The sequence below is a fragment of the Rattus rattus genome, chromosome 3, assembly GCF_011064425.1.
Source record: "Rattus rattus isolate New Zealand chromosome 3, Rrattus_CSIRO_v1, whole genome shotgun sequence".
NCBI classification, from domain to species: domain Eukaryota; kingdom Metazoa; phylum Chordata; class Mammalia; order Rodentia; family Muridae; genus Rattus; species Rattus rattus.
Window position 1 is genome coordinate 59,228,651 of NC_046156.1, and position 14,331 is coordinate 59,242,981.

Genomic DNA, 14,331 nt, shown 5'->3' on the forward strand with positions numbered 1-14,331 from the left:
CACACACACACACACACACACACACACACACACACACACACACACACGGAGGCAGGGAAGCTTCCAGGACAACTCACCAATCAGAGGCTGGACCAGAGCAGAGCCACCTCATTCAGCATCCAAGCACCGCACACAAGCCCTGGAGCTGACGGCCCACCTCTGGCACAAGCTCTCATGAATCCAGGCCAGATGCTCTTTTTGAAACCAGAGCAAGAGCAGTCATAAGCCACACTGAAGGCTCAGTGCATTTACTGTAGAGAAGACCTAAGAGGAGATGTGGTCTGTTTTATTTGACTCAGATCTACCTAACTTTCATTGTTTGCCTCTGCTTCGTGTCCCAAAGCACTATTCCAAGCCCAAGCTGAAATTACATTTCTGGATTAATAACGAGAGCAGGAAAATCAATCACATCTGCCCTGGGAATGAACCCAACACCAAAAGCAGCCACAGAGGAATCTGTGAGTTGAGTTTAGAATCAACTTTAATTCTGAAGGAAATGAACCTTTAAGAAGAAAACTTAAATAACATCTATGTAGACAAAACATTAATCTACACTGCCCTAATAAATGTGGGGTTTTTAAAGTTCTCCCCTTCCGTGGACATTTGCCAGAGCAGAGCTGCCCTGATAAGATGGCAGGGGGCCAAAGACTGCAGAATAGAGGCCACCGCGCTGAGCCTGCACCAGCCAGCCCTCCGCTGCACTGTGTCTGCATGAGGCCACCGCGCTGAGCCTGCACCAGCCAGCCCTCCGCTGTACTGTGTCTGCATGAGGCCACTGTGCTGAGCCTGCACTAGCCGTCCCTCCGCTGCACCGCCCCACCTAAGGAATACCTGCATGTCCACTTTCTCCATCAGGATCCCCACAAGCAAGCCTGCCTGCCTCCAGCCCACCCGAGCATAGCCGGCTACTCCTGGAGGCTTCTAGATTCGGAAAAGCCTCACTAGTGACTGAAGATGATTAGCTCTGTACTGAGCTACAACAGCCCCACCTCTCCCCTGGGGAGGAGCTACCACAGAACAAGGTCAGAACAAGGCTGGCCCGCTCGCTATGGAGTACCCAGAGGATCTGTACCTAAGCAGAGCAGTCAGCAGCACCACGGCCCTGCACAGCCTCTGAGGCTGCAGCAGCGTCTCTCACACAAAGAGAGAGGCAAAGAGAGAGGCACAAGTGTGATCCTAAAACTCCAAAGAGCCACTTATTTAAAAAAGTGAAATTAACTCTTGACAGATGTTCTTAGACTCAATATATCTAAAACATTATAACTGTAATACATTCCAAATGTATTACAAACATTTGTAATACATGTAAATACAATGTCTCCAAACATTCCCAAATGGAATATTTTGCCTTTTTCATACCAACATCCTCAGAAATCAGGTATTGTGCGGCAGTTATGACACACTGGGATTCAGACTCGTCACATTCCAATGCTCTCGAGCACACGACTAGCAGCTACAGTGCACAAGTGGCTCCAGAGTGTTCATCTTAATTGATGCTGCTGAGGAAATACGAAGGCTACAAGACCTACTGTAGACACTGACTGTCAAGACTCCAAAGAGTAAATAGTGTATGTGGGTTTTACAGGACACAAACAAAAACCAAGAAAAAGAGACGTTCTTTCTGTTCACCTGGAAGTCTAGAGAGGTGAAGGGCGGTGTTCCTGCTCGCCCGCTTGCAGGGCGAAACTGTCTTGCTTCTGCTGTCCTCACTAAGGACAACAAACTCCCAGCCCCCACTTAGTACAAATCCACGCTAGTTGCTCCTTCCATATAATCTCGCACATTCTCTCAGGGAGGGCACCTCACTCCCTCTCCACCAGCCTGGTACAATCCTCCTGGTCTATCAAACACCAGCCAAGCAGCCCACACTTCAACCATAGCTGGGAGCTACAGGGGAATTGAGCACAGTTGTAGCAGGCTCTTAGGTACAGGGAGAGAGGCAGCAACTGACAGTGAACCCTTCACACCATGTGAACTTCTAACCTTAGAGGCCCCGGTGAAGTTCCCAAGAAGGAAAAACAAATCACGAAATCCTAGAATAATGAAATTAGAAACTGAACTTTTGAACATTAAAGGGACTTCTGTGGTCTTTATCCTTAAAACATAAAAAATAAAAGGCACCTTACAGAGCCCACTTCACACACACACACACACACACACACACACACACACAAAGACCACAGATTTAAAACTCAATAAGCCTAGATGAAAACATGAACCCAATCACTATTTATTTGCTAAGGACAGATAATTTAATTCTCTTAAGTATGCATTGTGCATCAACATCTAAAAAAGAAGGATGCACGATAGGTTATGCCCTAATAGAAAATATGCAATTAGCACATTGAGATGCTAGCACATCTAACTCTTGAGTTGAAGCTTTGCTCATTCCTGTCAATTATGTAGAGCTCAGAGCTCTAACGGCAATAAAAGCAGGGCTCCTGGGAAACAAAACTACTTCTGTATTCTCAGCATTAGCAGAAGCCAGCCATCAAATGCAGCTACCAACATCTGTTATAGCGGCTCAATCCCCTGTAACTCCATCTCTCCACCATAGCAAGCACCTAATAGTGTCTGTATAGCTGTGGAACACATCAAGGTGAAAGGCAGCCAGAGGGGAGCACAAGTTCAGCCTGGAGAGAGGGAGGAGAAGCCTTCCTGGCAGGAGAGCACCTGAGTCAGGCAGGGAGAGGAAGAGTGGGGAGTCCTGAGAAAGGGGAAGTTGGCTGAGGACAGGATATGGAAACACACTTGCACTGACAGGACTGTGGGACAGAATCTCTTGGGTGAGAAGAACTAACAGACACACACGGAAAAGATGGGAAACCAAACAGACACGAGGTATGGCGCTTCCCATACCAAAGGAAGAGCTTGGATTTCATTTAAGGATGGACACAGCCTTGTCGTGGGAAATCAAAGAACGGGTGTGAGTGGAGGAGGAGGCAAACTAGAGGGAAGCTGAAGGTCATCGTGTGACAGTGCTCAGAGAGATAAACACTGCCTGAGGAAACTGCTCCATTACCTCCACTGCCCTCCCTGCAGGTACCAGGAAACTGGAGAATGACTCTCCAAGGAGGAAACTGCCATTGCAGGAAAGCACTTGCAGGACTGGGCACCCTGGGGTTAAACACCCGGGTTCTCAGAGGACCCTTCCCTAACATGGCACTGCCAGAACCAAGGTTAGAGCGGGCAGCCTGGTGTGGCATCAAGGGAAGAGTCGGTTATAATGCCCATGGATCACACTCCACGGAACAAGCAGAGGTCAGAACAGAGCCAAGGCCACAATCCTTCATCCCAACCCTGAACACTACATCTTCAGGAAGACAGAGTCCAGTATTAGCAGTGACTATTTCTCATGTAATTAACAAGACTGTTTTTAAGTTGGAAGAGAAAACGGTTTCTGCAAAACTGTGCCACCGGGATGGTAAAAGCTAGATAGAAGAAAGCTTGACAGGAGGTGTTAGAAGTGATGCCCTGGGACCAGGACGTCATGAAGAAACTGAAGAAGTCCAACTCTAGACCTGTGGGAAAGCACTGAAAAGAACGGGGATTAGAAGTAGAATTACGGGCTCTTCCAGAAAACAATCACGCCACTAAGTTTTAAATCCTCTTGAGATTTCTCTATCCATGGTCTATAGTACTGAGGCACTCTAAATAATTATATATTTCAGATAAGGCAAAGCAGTCCAGAGACCCAGAGGCCTGGCTGCTTCCTGCAGGAGATAGTTCAGGTTTCTCTGCTCACATTAACTCACTCCTCCCTCTTCCGCATTAAGCCAATCAGTGTCTCTCAGAACACGGTTAGTTTAGACCACTATGTTAGTGCAGAGAAGAGAGACTCCTGTTGCAAAGCCTAACGCCCAGGGTTCAATCCCCAGGACCCACACGTGGAAAGAAAGTATAAGACACAACCAAGATGTGTCCTGACCTCCAGATGATGCTATGGTATATGCATGCCACATATATACACATGCACACACACATACATACATACATACATACATACATACATACACACACACACACACAAACACACACATGTGTGCACACACAAGTGCATCTACACAAATATACAGAAATGTAATGGCCAGGGCGGGACAGAGTCTCACTATGCAGTTCTGGATACCCTGCAACATGCGCTGTAGGCCAGCCGGCTCAAACTCACTAAGATCTACCTACCTCTGCCTCCCAAGGCTGGGATTAACAGTGTGGACCACCATGCCAGACATAGTTAATACTTTAAAGATTCTTCACTCAGCTACTTATGTCTACATCAGTCATACATGAACAGGTCAACATGAACAGAATCTACAGCGAAATGTCTGCATAAGATCACTCGACTTTTTTTTTTTTTTTTTTTTTTTGTTCTTTTTTCGAGCTGGGGACCCGACCAGGGCCTTATGCTTCCTAGGCGCTCTACCGCTGAGCTAAATCCCCAGCCCCATCACTCGACTTTCAAAGAGTGGGTTACAAACCTAAGAAACACAAGAAACTTCAAAAAAGCTGTGAATTTAAGCACAATTGATCTACTCATGTCAGTGGTAGGAAAAAATAGTTTAAAGCACTGTGCAAAAAGGATACAAAAAAGGAGGAAGACAGTAGAAATGATGTCACTAGAGTCCCTGACAATGAGATAGAACAGATGTCTGTCCAAGATAAACCACAAGCTATGGGTTCTTAAGGCCTGCAGTCTGTTATGCATCGAAGTATGGTTGTTTTCCCTCTCAAATACCTACTGAGAATTCTTCGTCCAGACCACAAGCCAACAGACGCTAGGCTCTGCCCTCCGACCCAGAAGGGTGCTTGTCCCAGCTCTGAGCTCAGAGCTCTTGCCCGTGAACACACACTTACTTCAGAGTGAGCACAGAATCACGGGAGAGCAGGCTCTACTCACTCTGACAGCTAAGCACCCTGTGGTAACATGAACACGACCCCCTCTTCCCTGCACTTACCAGTCCACTGAGGGGGGCAGCGGCAGTTGTAAGTATTGACGCCATCCACACACACCCCTCCATTCTGACACTTGTGGTTAGGGCAGTCGTCGATATTCCGCTCGCAGTTGCTCCCTTCAAAGCCTGGTCAGAGAAGAACAAAAGACAATGAGGATCTCACAGCAGCGCTCTGCTCTCACTAGCAGGACATGGTCACAGGACAGACCTGCTTTGAGACTTCAGGACACAGCCAGCAGCTGATGCACAAGAAATATCCCGGTCCTATACTCCTTGGCCTTAAGCACAGCTAGACAATGAAAGTGACTCATTATGGCTCTTGTGTTCACAGTTACCTCACATTTATTTCTGTGAAATAAAATCAGAGCAGACAAATGTATTCCAAACACCAGGGCATTGGATTCTCCACAACTCCTATCTAGATTCCTAAAAAGAACAGCTCAATCAATCAACAGATAATTAATTAAGTCACTGGGGTTGCACATATAGCTTGATGGTAGAGTGCTTGTCTAGAGTACACAGGCCATATTGCCATAGAAAAAAGAACAGAGAGGGTGGAGGGAAGAGAGAGAGGAAACTAGGAATGGGGGTTGGGAGAACTGGACATTTCTGTGAAGGGGAAAGAGGAGCACTGGAGGTAAAGGAGGAGCACCGGGGTTAAAGGAGGAGCACTGGAGGTAAAGGAGGAGCACCGGGGTTAAAGGAGGAGCACCGGGGCTAAAGGAGGAGCACCGGAACTAAAGGAGGAGCACCGGAACTAAAGGAGGAGCACCGGGGCTAAAGGAGGAGCACCGGGGCTAAAGGAGGAGCACCGGGGCTAAAGGAGGAGCACCGGGGCTAAAGGAGGAGCACCGGGGCTAAAGGAGGAGCACCGGGGCTAAAGGAGGAGCACCGGGGCTAAAGGAGGAGCACCGGGGCTAAAGGAGGAGCACCGGGGCTAAAGGAGGAGCACCGGGGCTAAAGGAGGAGCACCGGGGCAAAGGAGGAGCACCGAACTAAAGGAGGAGCACCAAGGGCTAAAGGAGGAGCACCAGGGGCTAAGGAGGAGCACTGGGCTAAAGGAGGAGCACCGAACTAAAGGAGGAGCACCGGAACTAAAGGAGGAGCACCGGGGCTAAAGGAGGAGCACCGGGGCTAAAGGAGGAGCGTCGGGCTAAAGGAGGAGCGCCGGGCTAAGGAGGAGCGCCACAAAGGAGGAGCGCCTTGGGGCTAAGGAGGAGCGCCCGGGGCTAAGGAGGAGCGCCTGAACTAAAGGAGGAGCACCACGGGGCTAAAGGAGGAGCACTGCGGGGCTAAAGGAGGAGCACCGGGCTAAAGGAGGAGCACCGGGCTAAAGGAGGAGCACCGGGGCTAAAGGAGGAGCACCGGGGCTAAAGGAGGAGCACCGGGGCTAAAGGAGGAGCACCGAACTAAAGGAGGAGCACTGGGCTAAAGGAGGAGCACTGGGGCTAAGGAGGAGCACAGGGCTAAAGGAGGAGCACCAGGGGCTAAGGAGGAGCACGGGGCTAAGGAGGAGCACCGGAACTAAAGGAGGAGCAACGGGGCTAAAGGAGGAGCGCCGGGGCCAAAGGAGGAGCACCGGGGCTAAAGGAGGAGCACCGGGGCTAAAGGAGGAGCACCGGGGCTAAAGGAGGAGCACCGGGGCTAAAGGAGGAGCACCGGGGCTAAAAACATGCAAGTGAGAAGGAATGGCAGGCTGGGGGGCATAGAGGGAAGGCGGGCTAGGGGAACCTGTGGGGGAGGCAGGTTGGGAGCATGCAGGGGAGATCAACCAAAAGAAAAAGAAAAAGGAACCTGTGCCTTCAAATGCTGATTTTACAAAGGAATGAAAATACTGTAAGGACTTAAATGTTACTTAACTCAAAAAAAATATGTTGATGAACAAATAAATTGGAGTAGAAAACAGTTTTAACAAGCTTTAAGTCTTTCTCTTTTTTTTTTTTTTTTCTTGGACAACAGGTCAGAGGATTCCAAAACTAAGTGTGTGGGAGGACACAGGAGAGAACTGAGCTTGAGGTAGAACAGACTGCGTCACAGCGTCCCCACCTGAAGCTGTTCAATGCACAGCATTACAAACTCTGAGTCAGCGTCAGGCAGTTGGAAGGAGGCTGAATCCACCTGCCCAGCCTGCCTTTCTGGACTGGTAAGTGCCCCATCGGGAATAAAATCCTCATGGTAACACAGGCTTTTGAGAAGTGGCTCTTCTCCATATGAAGGCCACATTGCTTGTCTTCCACATATGGGTAACTCTAGAATACTACACTGCACCCTAACTGCCTGTGGGCTGGCCCTCTATCATTCTCACTGAGCCGCTCTCCTTCCCTGTGTGACCAAACCTCTGGCTAATGAGGAGAAGCCGTGTGGGCTCTAAGAAGCAAGGCCAGTGTGACCAAACATCTGGATTCCCCCAAAATATCTCTTACAGCCTTCCTCACTCAAAATACTCCCTGGGTTTTACACTGGATACTGGGGTACCACAGAGCGATAGGCAGAAGCCCTGTTTATGGGATACAGACTTCCATCACACCTTGCTCTGTTCTTTCCTTACCACAAGCTACTATGGGCTCTACATCCGATTTGCTGTGCTGAACCATGGCTGGTTATCTGACTACATGGACAGTCATATAAATGAGTTTAAATCAGGTAGACAAAACCACAACCCCAAACTCACATTATATAGAAGATAGGAATAACTAAAAGCAACAATTTGGCACAAGCTAGGGCTATACAGGACTAGGACTCGTAACTGAGAGGATGCGTCCATAGACTGGCGTGGAAGCAAGTCTGTGGGGCATTTTCTTGGTGGATGGTTTGATGTGGGAAGGCCCAGTCCGCTGCCGAAGGTTCACCTTAGACTGGTGGATACGGTACATAAGAAAGCAGGCTGGACAAGCAGCTTTCCTCCACAGCCTCTGCCCCAGTTCTGTCTTCAGGGCCAGCCTGACTTTCTTTGATGATAGAAGTGGGTATTTCTAACCTGAGCTAAGCAAAGCTTGCTTAAATATGACCAAAAGCACAAGCAGTCAAAGAAAAATAGATCTCCTCAGAACATCTAAATAGCAAGAGGGGAGCGGGACAGGGGGCAGCCCACAGAACAGGAGAAAGTGCCTGTGAGTCACATATACAGTTAAGACTTAGATTGAGGATGTATTTTTTCCTTAGAACTTATACAGCTTAATAAAAAATACGAATAACCCAATCACTAAATGACAAAGGCTCTCAGGGGACACCCCCCAAACAAGCGAATAAACAGTAAGCACAAGGACCACGTCTTGTCACTGCAAGCTACCAGGGAAGCACAAATCAAAACAAAGAGATGGCTAACTTCACACCCATCCGGACTGTTGTAATCAAATGGCAGACGGTGACAATGCCACCACAGGTGTGGGGACTGGAATACTATTTCACTGCTGGTAGGAGCATAGCACAGTGTGACCTTCTTGTGAGTCTGGCCATGTCTGAAAGTTAGTGTTACCGTGTGACTCAGCAACTCCACTCCCAGGTGAACACAGAGTCAAAATGTCAAGCGCCTGAGAAATGCACGGTGGCAGGACTGAGCAGTAGACTGTCAGCCAGCGGGAAAAGGAAAGGAGTGTCAATGCGTCCTACTGTGCTGTAGAGCATCAAAGTCACACTAAGTGGAGAGGGCCAGACTGTCACACAGTAAAATGTCCACAGTAGGCAAACACAGTCACAAAGTCCATCAGCACAAAGTCCATAAGCGCTGGAGGGAATTAGGAAGATGGGCGGTATGTGGTTCTTCTGCAGCGTGAGACCATTACAAAACTGACTGTGGAGATGATGACACAAATCTGTAAGGCTAGTAAGAGTCACAGAACTGTGCATCTATAAGAGGAAACCGTATGTTGTGTAAAGTATCTCTCAGTAAACCTGTTAGTCTAGGGGAAGGTTCTTAAACATATGAGCTCATACTATTCTGCATCAAGGGGATTAGAGCATCCGCTGGAGATCATCTCCTTTAAGCCTCTTATATTACAAATGCGGAAGCTAAGGGGAACTGGGATGGGATCACTAGCCCAGAATTGCTTGGCTAATAAGCAGCAGCATCCAGGAAGGAACCGGAGTACTACCCAGTATTACTCAGTTTTATGAGACATGAGAGCTTCCCTTCAACAACCTCAAAGCAGATCTTAGGTCAAAAGTCCCCAGATCTGAGTAAACTCAAGCCACATTCATTCCTCCCCCAAGTAAGTCAGGATTGACGCTTTTAAAATAGAGATGCAGAAAAAATAACCACATTAATAACTAAAGATCTAGAACTCTTTCTGAAAAGGGATAGCAAATTCTTGAAAGAAATTGTTCATCCAAAAGTGGGGGCGGGATAGTAAATTACGGCCATCATTTCCTTATAACGTTTCAAGTCTGTAGGAGGAGTGACACATAGATCAGATGTAGGAGTAAGTAGATGTGTCACAGTCACAGAAGGGCTCGCATGGCCACACTAAAGGAGTCCACTGCTGAAAGCCAACTCCAGTCCTTAAAAGGCCAAAAGGAGAAAATTAAACTCCGAAGAGCCATTTTAAGACTGTGCCTTTAGGAAACTGTGGGCCACCCTGCTGAGCAGCCTTCAGTGAGGGACACATCCTCCCACAGACAGCAGCTCTCTCAGGAGAGCTGGTGTCCTCCTGTCTTCAGGCCCTTTCAGTGAGGGGGGACAGCAGCTGGGAGAAGAGAAGCGATGGGCTGACATTCAGGTCAGACTGAGAGACTTCAGGAGTAATGGAGAGCTGGGAATGTGCAGCTGGACCAAAGCCAAGAGAGACGCCATCTTTTTCCTGGAAAGAAATCTCACAAAGGTGAAGCTGAAGCTATCTTCTAGCTATCTTCTGTCTCTGTCTCTGTGTGTGCGTGTGTGTGTGTGTGTGTGTGTGTGTGTGTGTGTGTGTGTGTGTGTGTGTGTGTGTGTAATGAGAACGTGCAGGAGAAGAGCACATGTTCCTGAGTGTGAAAATGGCAGAGGGAACCACTGCTGGTTGTACTTCTGCTCTGCAATAACAAAGGACACAGAAGACACACAAGGGTGAGTCCTTTACTGTCAGGCAGATGACATACACTCAGCCTGCAGAGCATACAGGCCCTTGCACCTTCACAAGAACATGGTTTCTCTGACAGCAGTGGACAGACAAGATGGCATTCCAAGAAGTCATCATATAGAGAGAAGGGAAAAAAAGGCCAGTAGCTTCCAGAACTCTGTTCCAACTGTGGACATTTCTCTCTCTCTCTCAGTGTTGCACAAACTGAATCACTTTGGTGGTATGAATTCCTTCCTCATGGGCCCTGGAAGACTGCAGTCAACACAATAACCACAGTGCTCTGAGCAGGAAAAACTACACCTTGACCATACAAACAGGATCACTAACTTCTGTGCTCCTCTACAATTTTCAGAACTCCAACTTTTCAGAACACTCAAAATCACTTTCAGCCAGTATTACAGTGTCCTTGGACAAAGGCAGCCAAACCTGAGCTGCAGGATTCCAGACAGGAAATGTTACACCCCCCCACCCTGACAAGATTCTACACTCAATCAGCAGTCAAGTGTCTGTGGGCCTGTTCCACATGGGTCCCGTTTTCAGGTGTTTGGGGCAGTCATCAATAGGCAAAAGCAAGGATCGTGACCTTCAGTCGAGCCTGGAAACAACAGGCACCATAAAAGAAATGACAAAGTATAAGTTATACAGCAGGACGCTAAGTGTCGCAGAAAAAGAAAACAAAAACTTAGGCCAGGGCCAGTAATTACGGGATTGGAGGGGTGGCTATAATTGTAAATATAGTCGTCAGAGTACGATTAGAATGCAAAGATCTGTGCTGCAACAGGAAACAGCAATGCAAGGGATGCAAGAGACCTTGACCAACTGCTTTGTGCCCCACTGACTCAGTTTCCCCACTGAACTTGGGGTGCTAGTCACATAGACATTTCTATTTTAACAGCATCTCAATCCCTCGTGCAGAGCAGGGGCAAGGAGGGGAAATGAAGGGAAACCCGAGAGGGCACTGCCCAGACCTCGCCTGGGATGGAGGAGAGTGTGAGGTCTTCCACACTCTGGAGATGCAGACTTGCTCCCAGTGCTGTGCACCTCCCACTCCTTCTCTACATACAGAAGGTAGTCATCTGTCTCAGATCACATGATCCCAAAGTGCAAGCACCAGTCTGGTAAACTACGCCTTCTGCTCTGTGTGCCATACACCCGGGCTAATGCAAACACTAAGTGATTATAATGGAAGTGTCTCCTTTTCCCATAAAGTAAACTACTTTTAATATTAATCCAAACTGCTCAAAACATGTAATGAACTGTCAAATACTCCAAGGCAGTCTCAGAAGCAGATGAGCAGTTTGATGACCACCAGGTACGCCGGGCGCTGGCTTTGGAAATGGCCTGCCTGGGTCTAGTGGCCTGCTTCTGTATCAGCTGTGAAACTTTCAGTGACTTACCAGGCCAGACTCTAGATACTTCCGCTGAGAAAACTCAAAAAATTATACCTATCTGCAAAGTATTAGAGATGTGTGCACACACATGCACCCCAAGCACAGCACGAAATACAGCCGAAGCTCCTTACTCCACTACTCCAGCCCTGGCAGTGCACTGGCTGCGGAATTCCTGGTTATTTCCTTTCCCAAGGAGAAGCTGCTATCCTCATTGACAGCCTTTCCTGGACTCGCTCAGAATTCCCTGAGGTTCGTTATCACGCCTAGCGGATAACAATGCAGAACAATGCGGGTGAATAATCGCTCTCCCAGCTAAAGACTTCCTGTATTGACCTCTCTAACTTCCTGTCAATATCTTGCTGCCAAGCCAGCCTCCTGTTCTAGGCAACTATTAAAAGCAATTTTCTTGAAACTGAAAATGGCACACGGCCCCAGCCATAAATCACACTAACTTCAATTATGAGCCACTTGGGCCATTACATTATATTATTAGAATGTTTGCAATATTAAAATATTTACAAAGGAAGTTGTTTATATTTCTATTTCTGTTTTTAGGTCCTAAAATGCAAACAAATCCAAGTGCAAAGAAAGATATCTTGGTTTTTTCCTTCTGTGTGATAATACAGGCGATAGCCATTCTAACTAAACATTTATTCAGCGTCTAGAACGATAGTGCTCTCTACCCCTGACTGAGAGAGACTAGAGCAGGACGATTATGCATCTAGAATGACAGTGCTCTCTACCCCTGATTGAGAGAGAGAGCAGGATGGTTAAATGTACTTCCTTATGCGTCGTGGTAGTGGCTGGCTGGACCTGGGCTTCTGACATGCTGCTTGCTGTAGCAAGGGCACAGCAGCATCTGGGGCACGGCAGTAGGTAAGTAGGTCAGTTAAGTTTTGCTAAATTAAACTCACAAACTGGGTCTAGAACAGTGGTTCTCCACCTGTGAGTGGCGACCCCTTTGTGGTCACATATCAGATACCCTGTGCATCAGATATTTATATTACGATTCATAATAACAGTAAAGTTACAGTTATGAAGTAGCAACAAAATAACTGTATGGTTGGGGGTTACCACAACATGAGGAACTGTACTAAAGGGTCACAGCATTAGGAAGGTTGAGAACCACTGACCTAAAGAGAGGGCTTAATGGTTAAGAGCACTTGCTGGTCTTGATGAGGATCCAGGTTCAGTTCCTAGCACTTACATGGTGGCTCACTACTTATAACTTCAGTTTTGGGGACTACAATGCCCTCTTCTGACCTCCTTGGCCACTAGACACACATGTGTAGAGACATACATGTAGTCAAAACACTCTTAAACATAAAATAAAGAAGTCAAAAAAGTTTGAAATAAATTGTCATTTGGTTTTATACTAAGGATTGACCTTTGACTTTTAATCTCCTAAAGATGAAACACACAAGCCATTATGTGTGAGGCACATTCTCAACACCGGAGTCTAGGATTCCCACTCGAAGAGCGGCTGAACAGCTTCTTTTTGAGGCAATCCTGCTGATTTAGCACATTACACATACACCCCACACGCAGTTTTCTCTTTTGTTTTTGTGCTAAGGGTATTTGTATAAAAACAGAATCTTTGTTGCTTAGTAATTCATCTGCTCCAGCTGCTGGTGCTCTGTTCCCAATCAAAATTCCTGGTTTTCAGCATCCTCATTACTTTTATACGGAGTGAAGTGAGCTGGCCAGGCTTGCTCCCTTGTCCCTCTAAGGAACCCAGGCTCTGGGCCTCCAAACACAACTGCTCTGTGCTTCGGCGCTGGGCTGTGTGTGTACCTAGGCCCTGAGCAGCCAAGAGAATGGCAGCAGTGTGTCTAGATTAGTTTCTCCCACGGTGTCAGTCAGAGCTTGTCGGAAAACACCTTGGTTAACAGAAGAGCTTCTTTCAAACGTCTCCAGCTTGAAGGTGGGAAGGACACCCCCATGTCAAGGTGAAAGGATCATCTCCTATGTCAAGGTGGAAAGGGCTACCCTCCTCCCAAGTCAAGGAAGAGACAAGGGAGAGGTAACTCTTCTTCTGGGGCAGAAGCATAAAAGAGAGCTGATCCTCCTGTCTTGATATCACTTTGGCTTACAGTGCTTACTATACACACACACACACACACACACACACACACACACACACACACACACACACACACACACACACACACACACACACACACACGATTCTCACAGTCTTCCCCACTCTAGATCTGGCCCTTTCTTGGAGCTGTTTCTCCAAAAGGGACAATAAACAGTTTCCTAAGCACTCATCGTCATAAACTCTTGACATGTTAAATTAACCCCTGCTCTATTTATGGATCACAGTGATCCCATAAAAACCCTCCCTTACCAGCAACCCACCCCACACAAAGCCACGCTTCCCCTTTCCCCTGCTTTCTTCGTAAAGGAGGTTCTGAGCCTCTCACACCTTCCACCTTCATCCTGAGGCTGGTTTTCCCCCACTCCAGAGAGCCAAGAGAGCTCCTCACCTGGCAGGCAATGGCATTCAGAAGTGAAGTCTCCAGTCTGACGGCAGGTGCCTCCATTGACACAGGGTGAGGGTGCACAGGGCACGTAAGGGCTGTCACAGTGCTGGCCTGTGAAGCCCTGAGGGCATTGGCATCGGTAGGAACCAGGAAGGTTGAGGCAGGTGCCACCATGTTGGCAGCGTCCTGGAATGTCACATTCATTAATATCGGCTTCACACTTCTGCCCTGTGATGCCTGCAGGACATCTGCAGGAGAACTGGTTGGCCACAGAGGTACAGGTGCTTCCATTTTCGCAGGGATGAGACAGACAGGCATCTGTCCACTGACACTGCTTTCCTAAGGGAAGGGGAACAGAACTCAGTGCCACTCACTGAGGGAGCCAGGCCCACACTCAGCAGCTCCCTCTCCCAGCAAGTGAAGAACAATGTGCTTACATGGAGACCCC

At 47.8% G+C, this 14,331-nt stretch overlaps 1 protein-coding gene across 1 annotated transcript in view; it reads right to left on the reverse strand.

The window, feature by feature from the left end:
• Nucleotides 1-14,331, reverse strand: part of Notch2 (notch receptor 2) — a 134,406-nt gene that overhangs the window by 62,014 nt on the left and 58,061 nt on the right. Inside the window, exons 4-5 of the mRNA XM_032897648.1 lie at nucleotides 13,887-14,222; nucleotides 4,953-5,075 (exon numbers count right to left, since the gene is read on the reverse strand). Coding sequence (XP_032753539.1) covers nucleotides 4,953-5,075; nucleotides 13,887-14,222 — 459 coding nt within the window. The remainder of the gene's footprint in view (nucleotides 1-4,952; nucleotides 5,076-13,886; nucleotides 14,223-14,331) is intronic.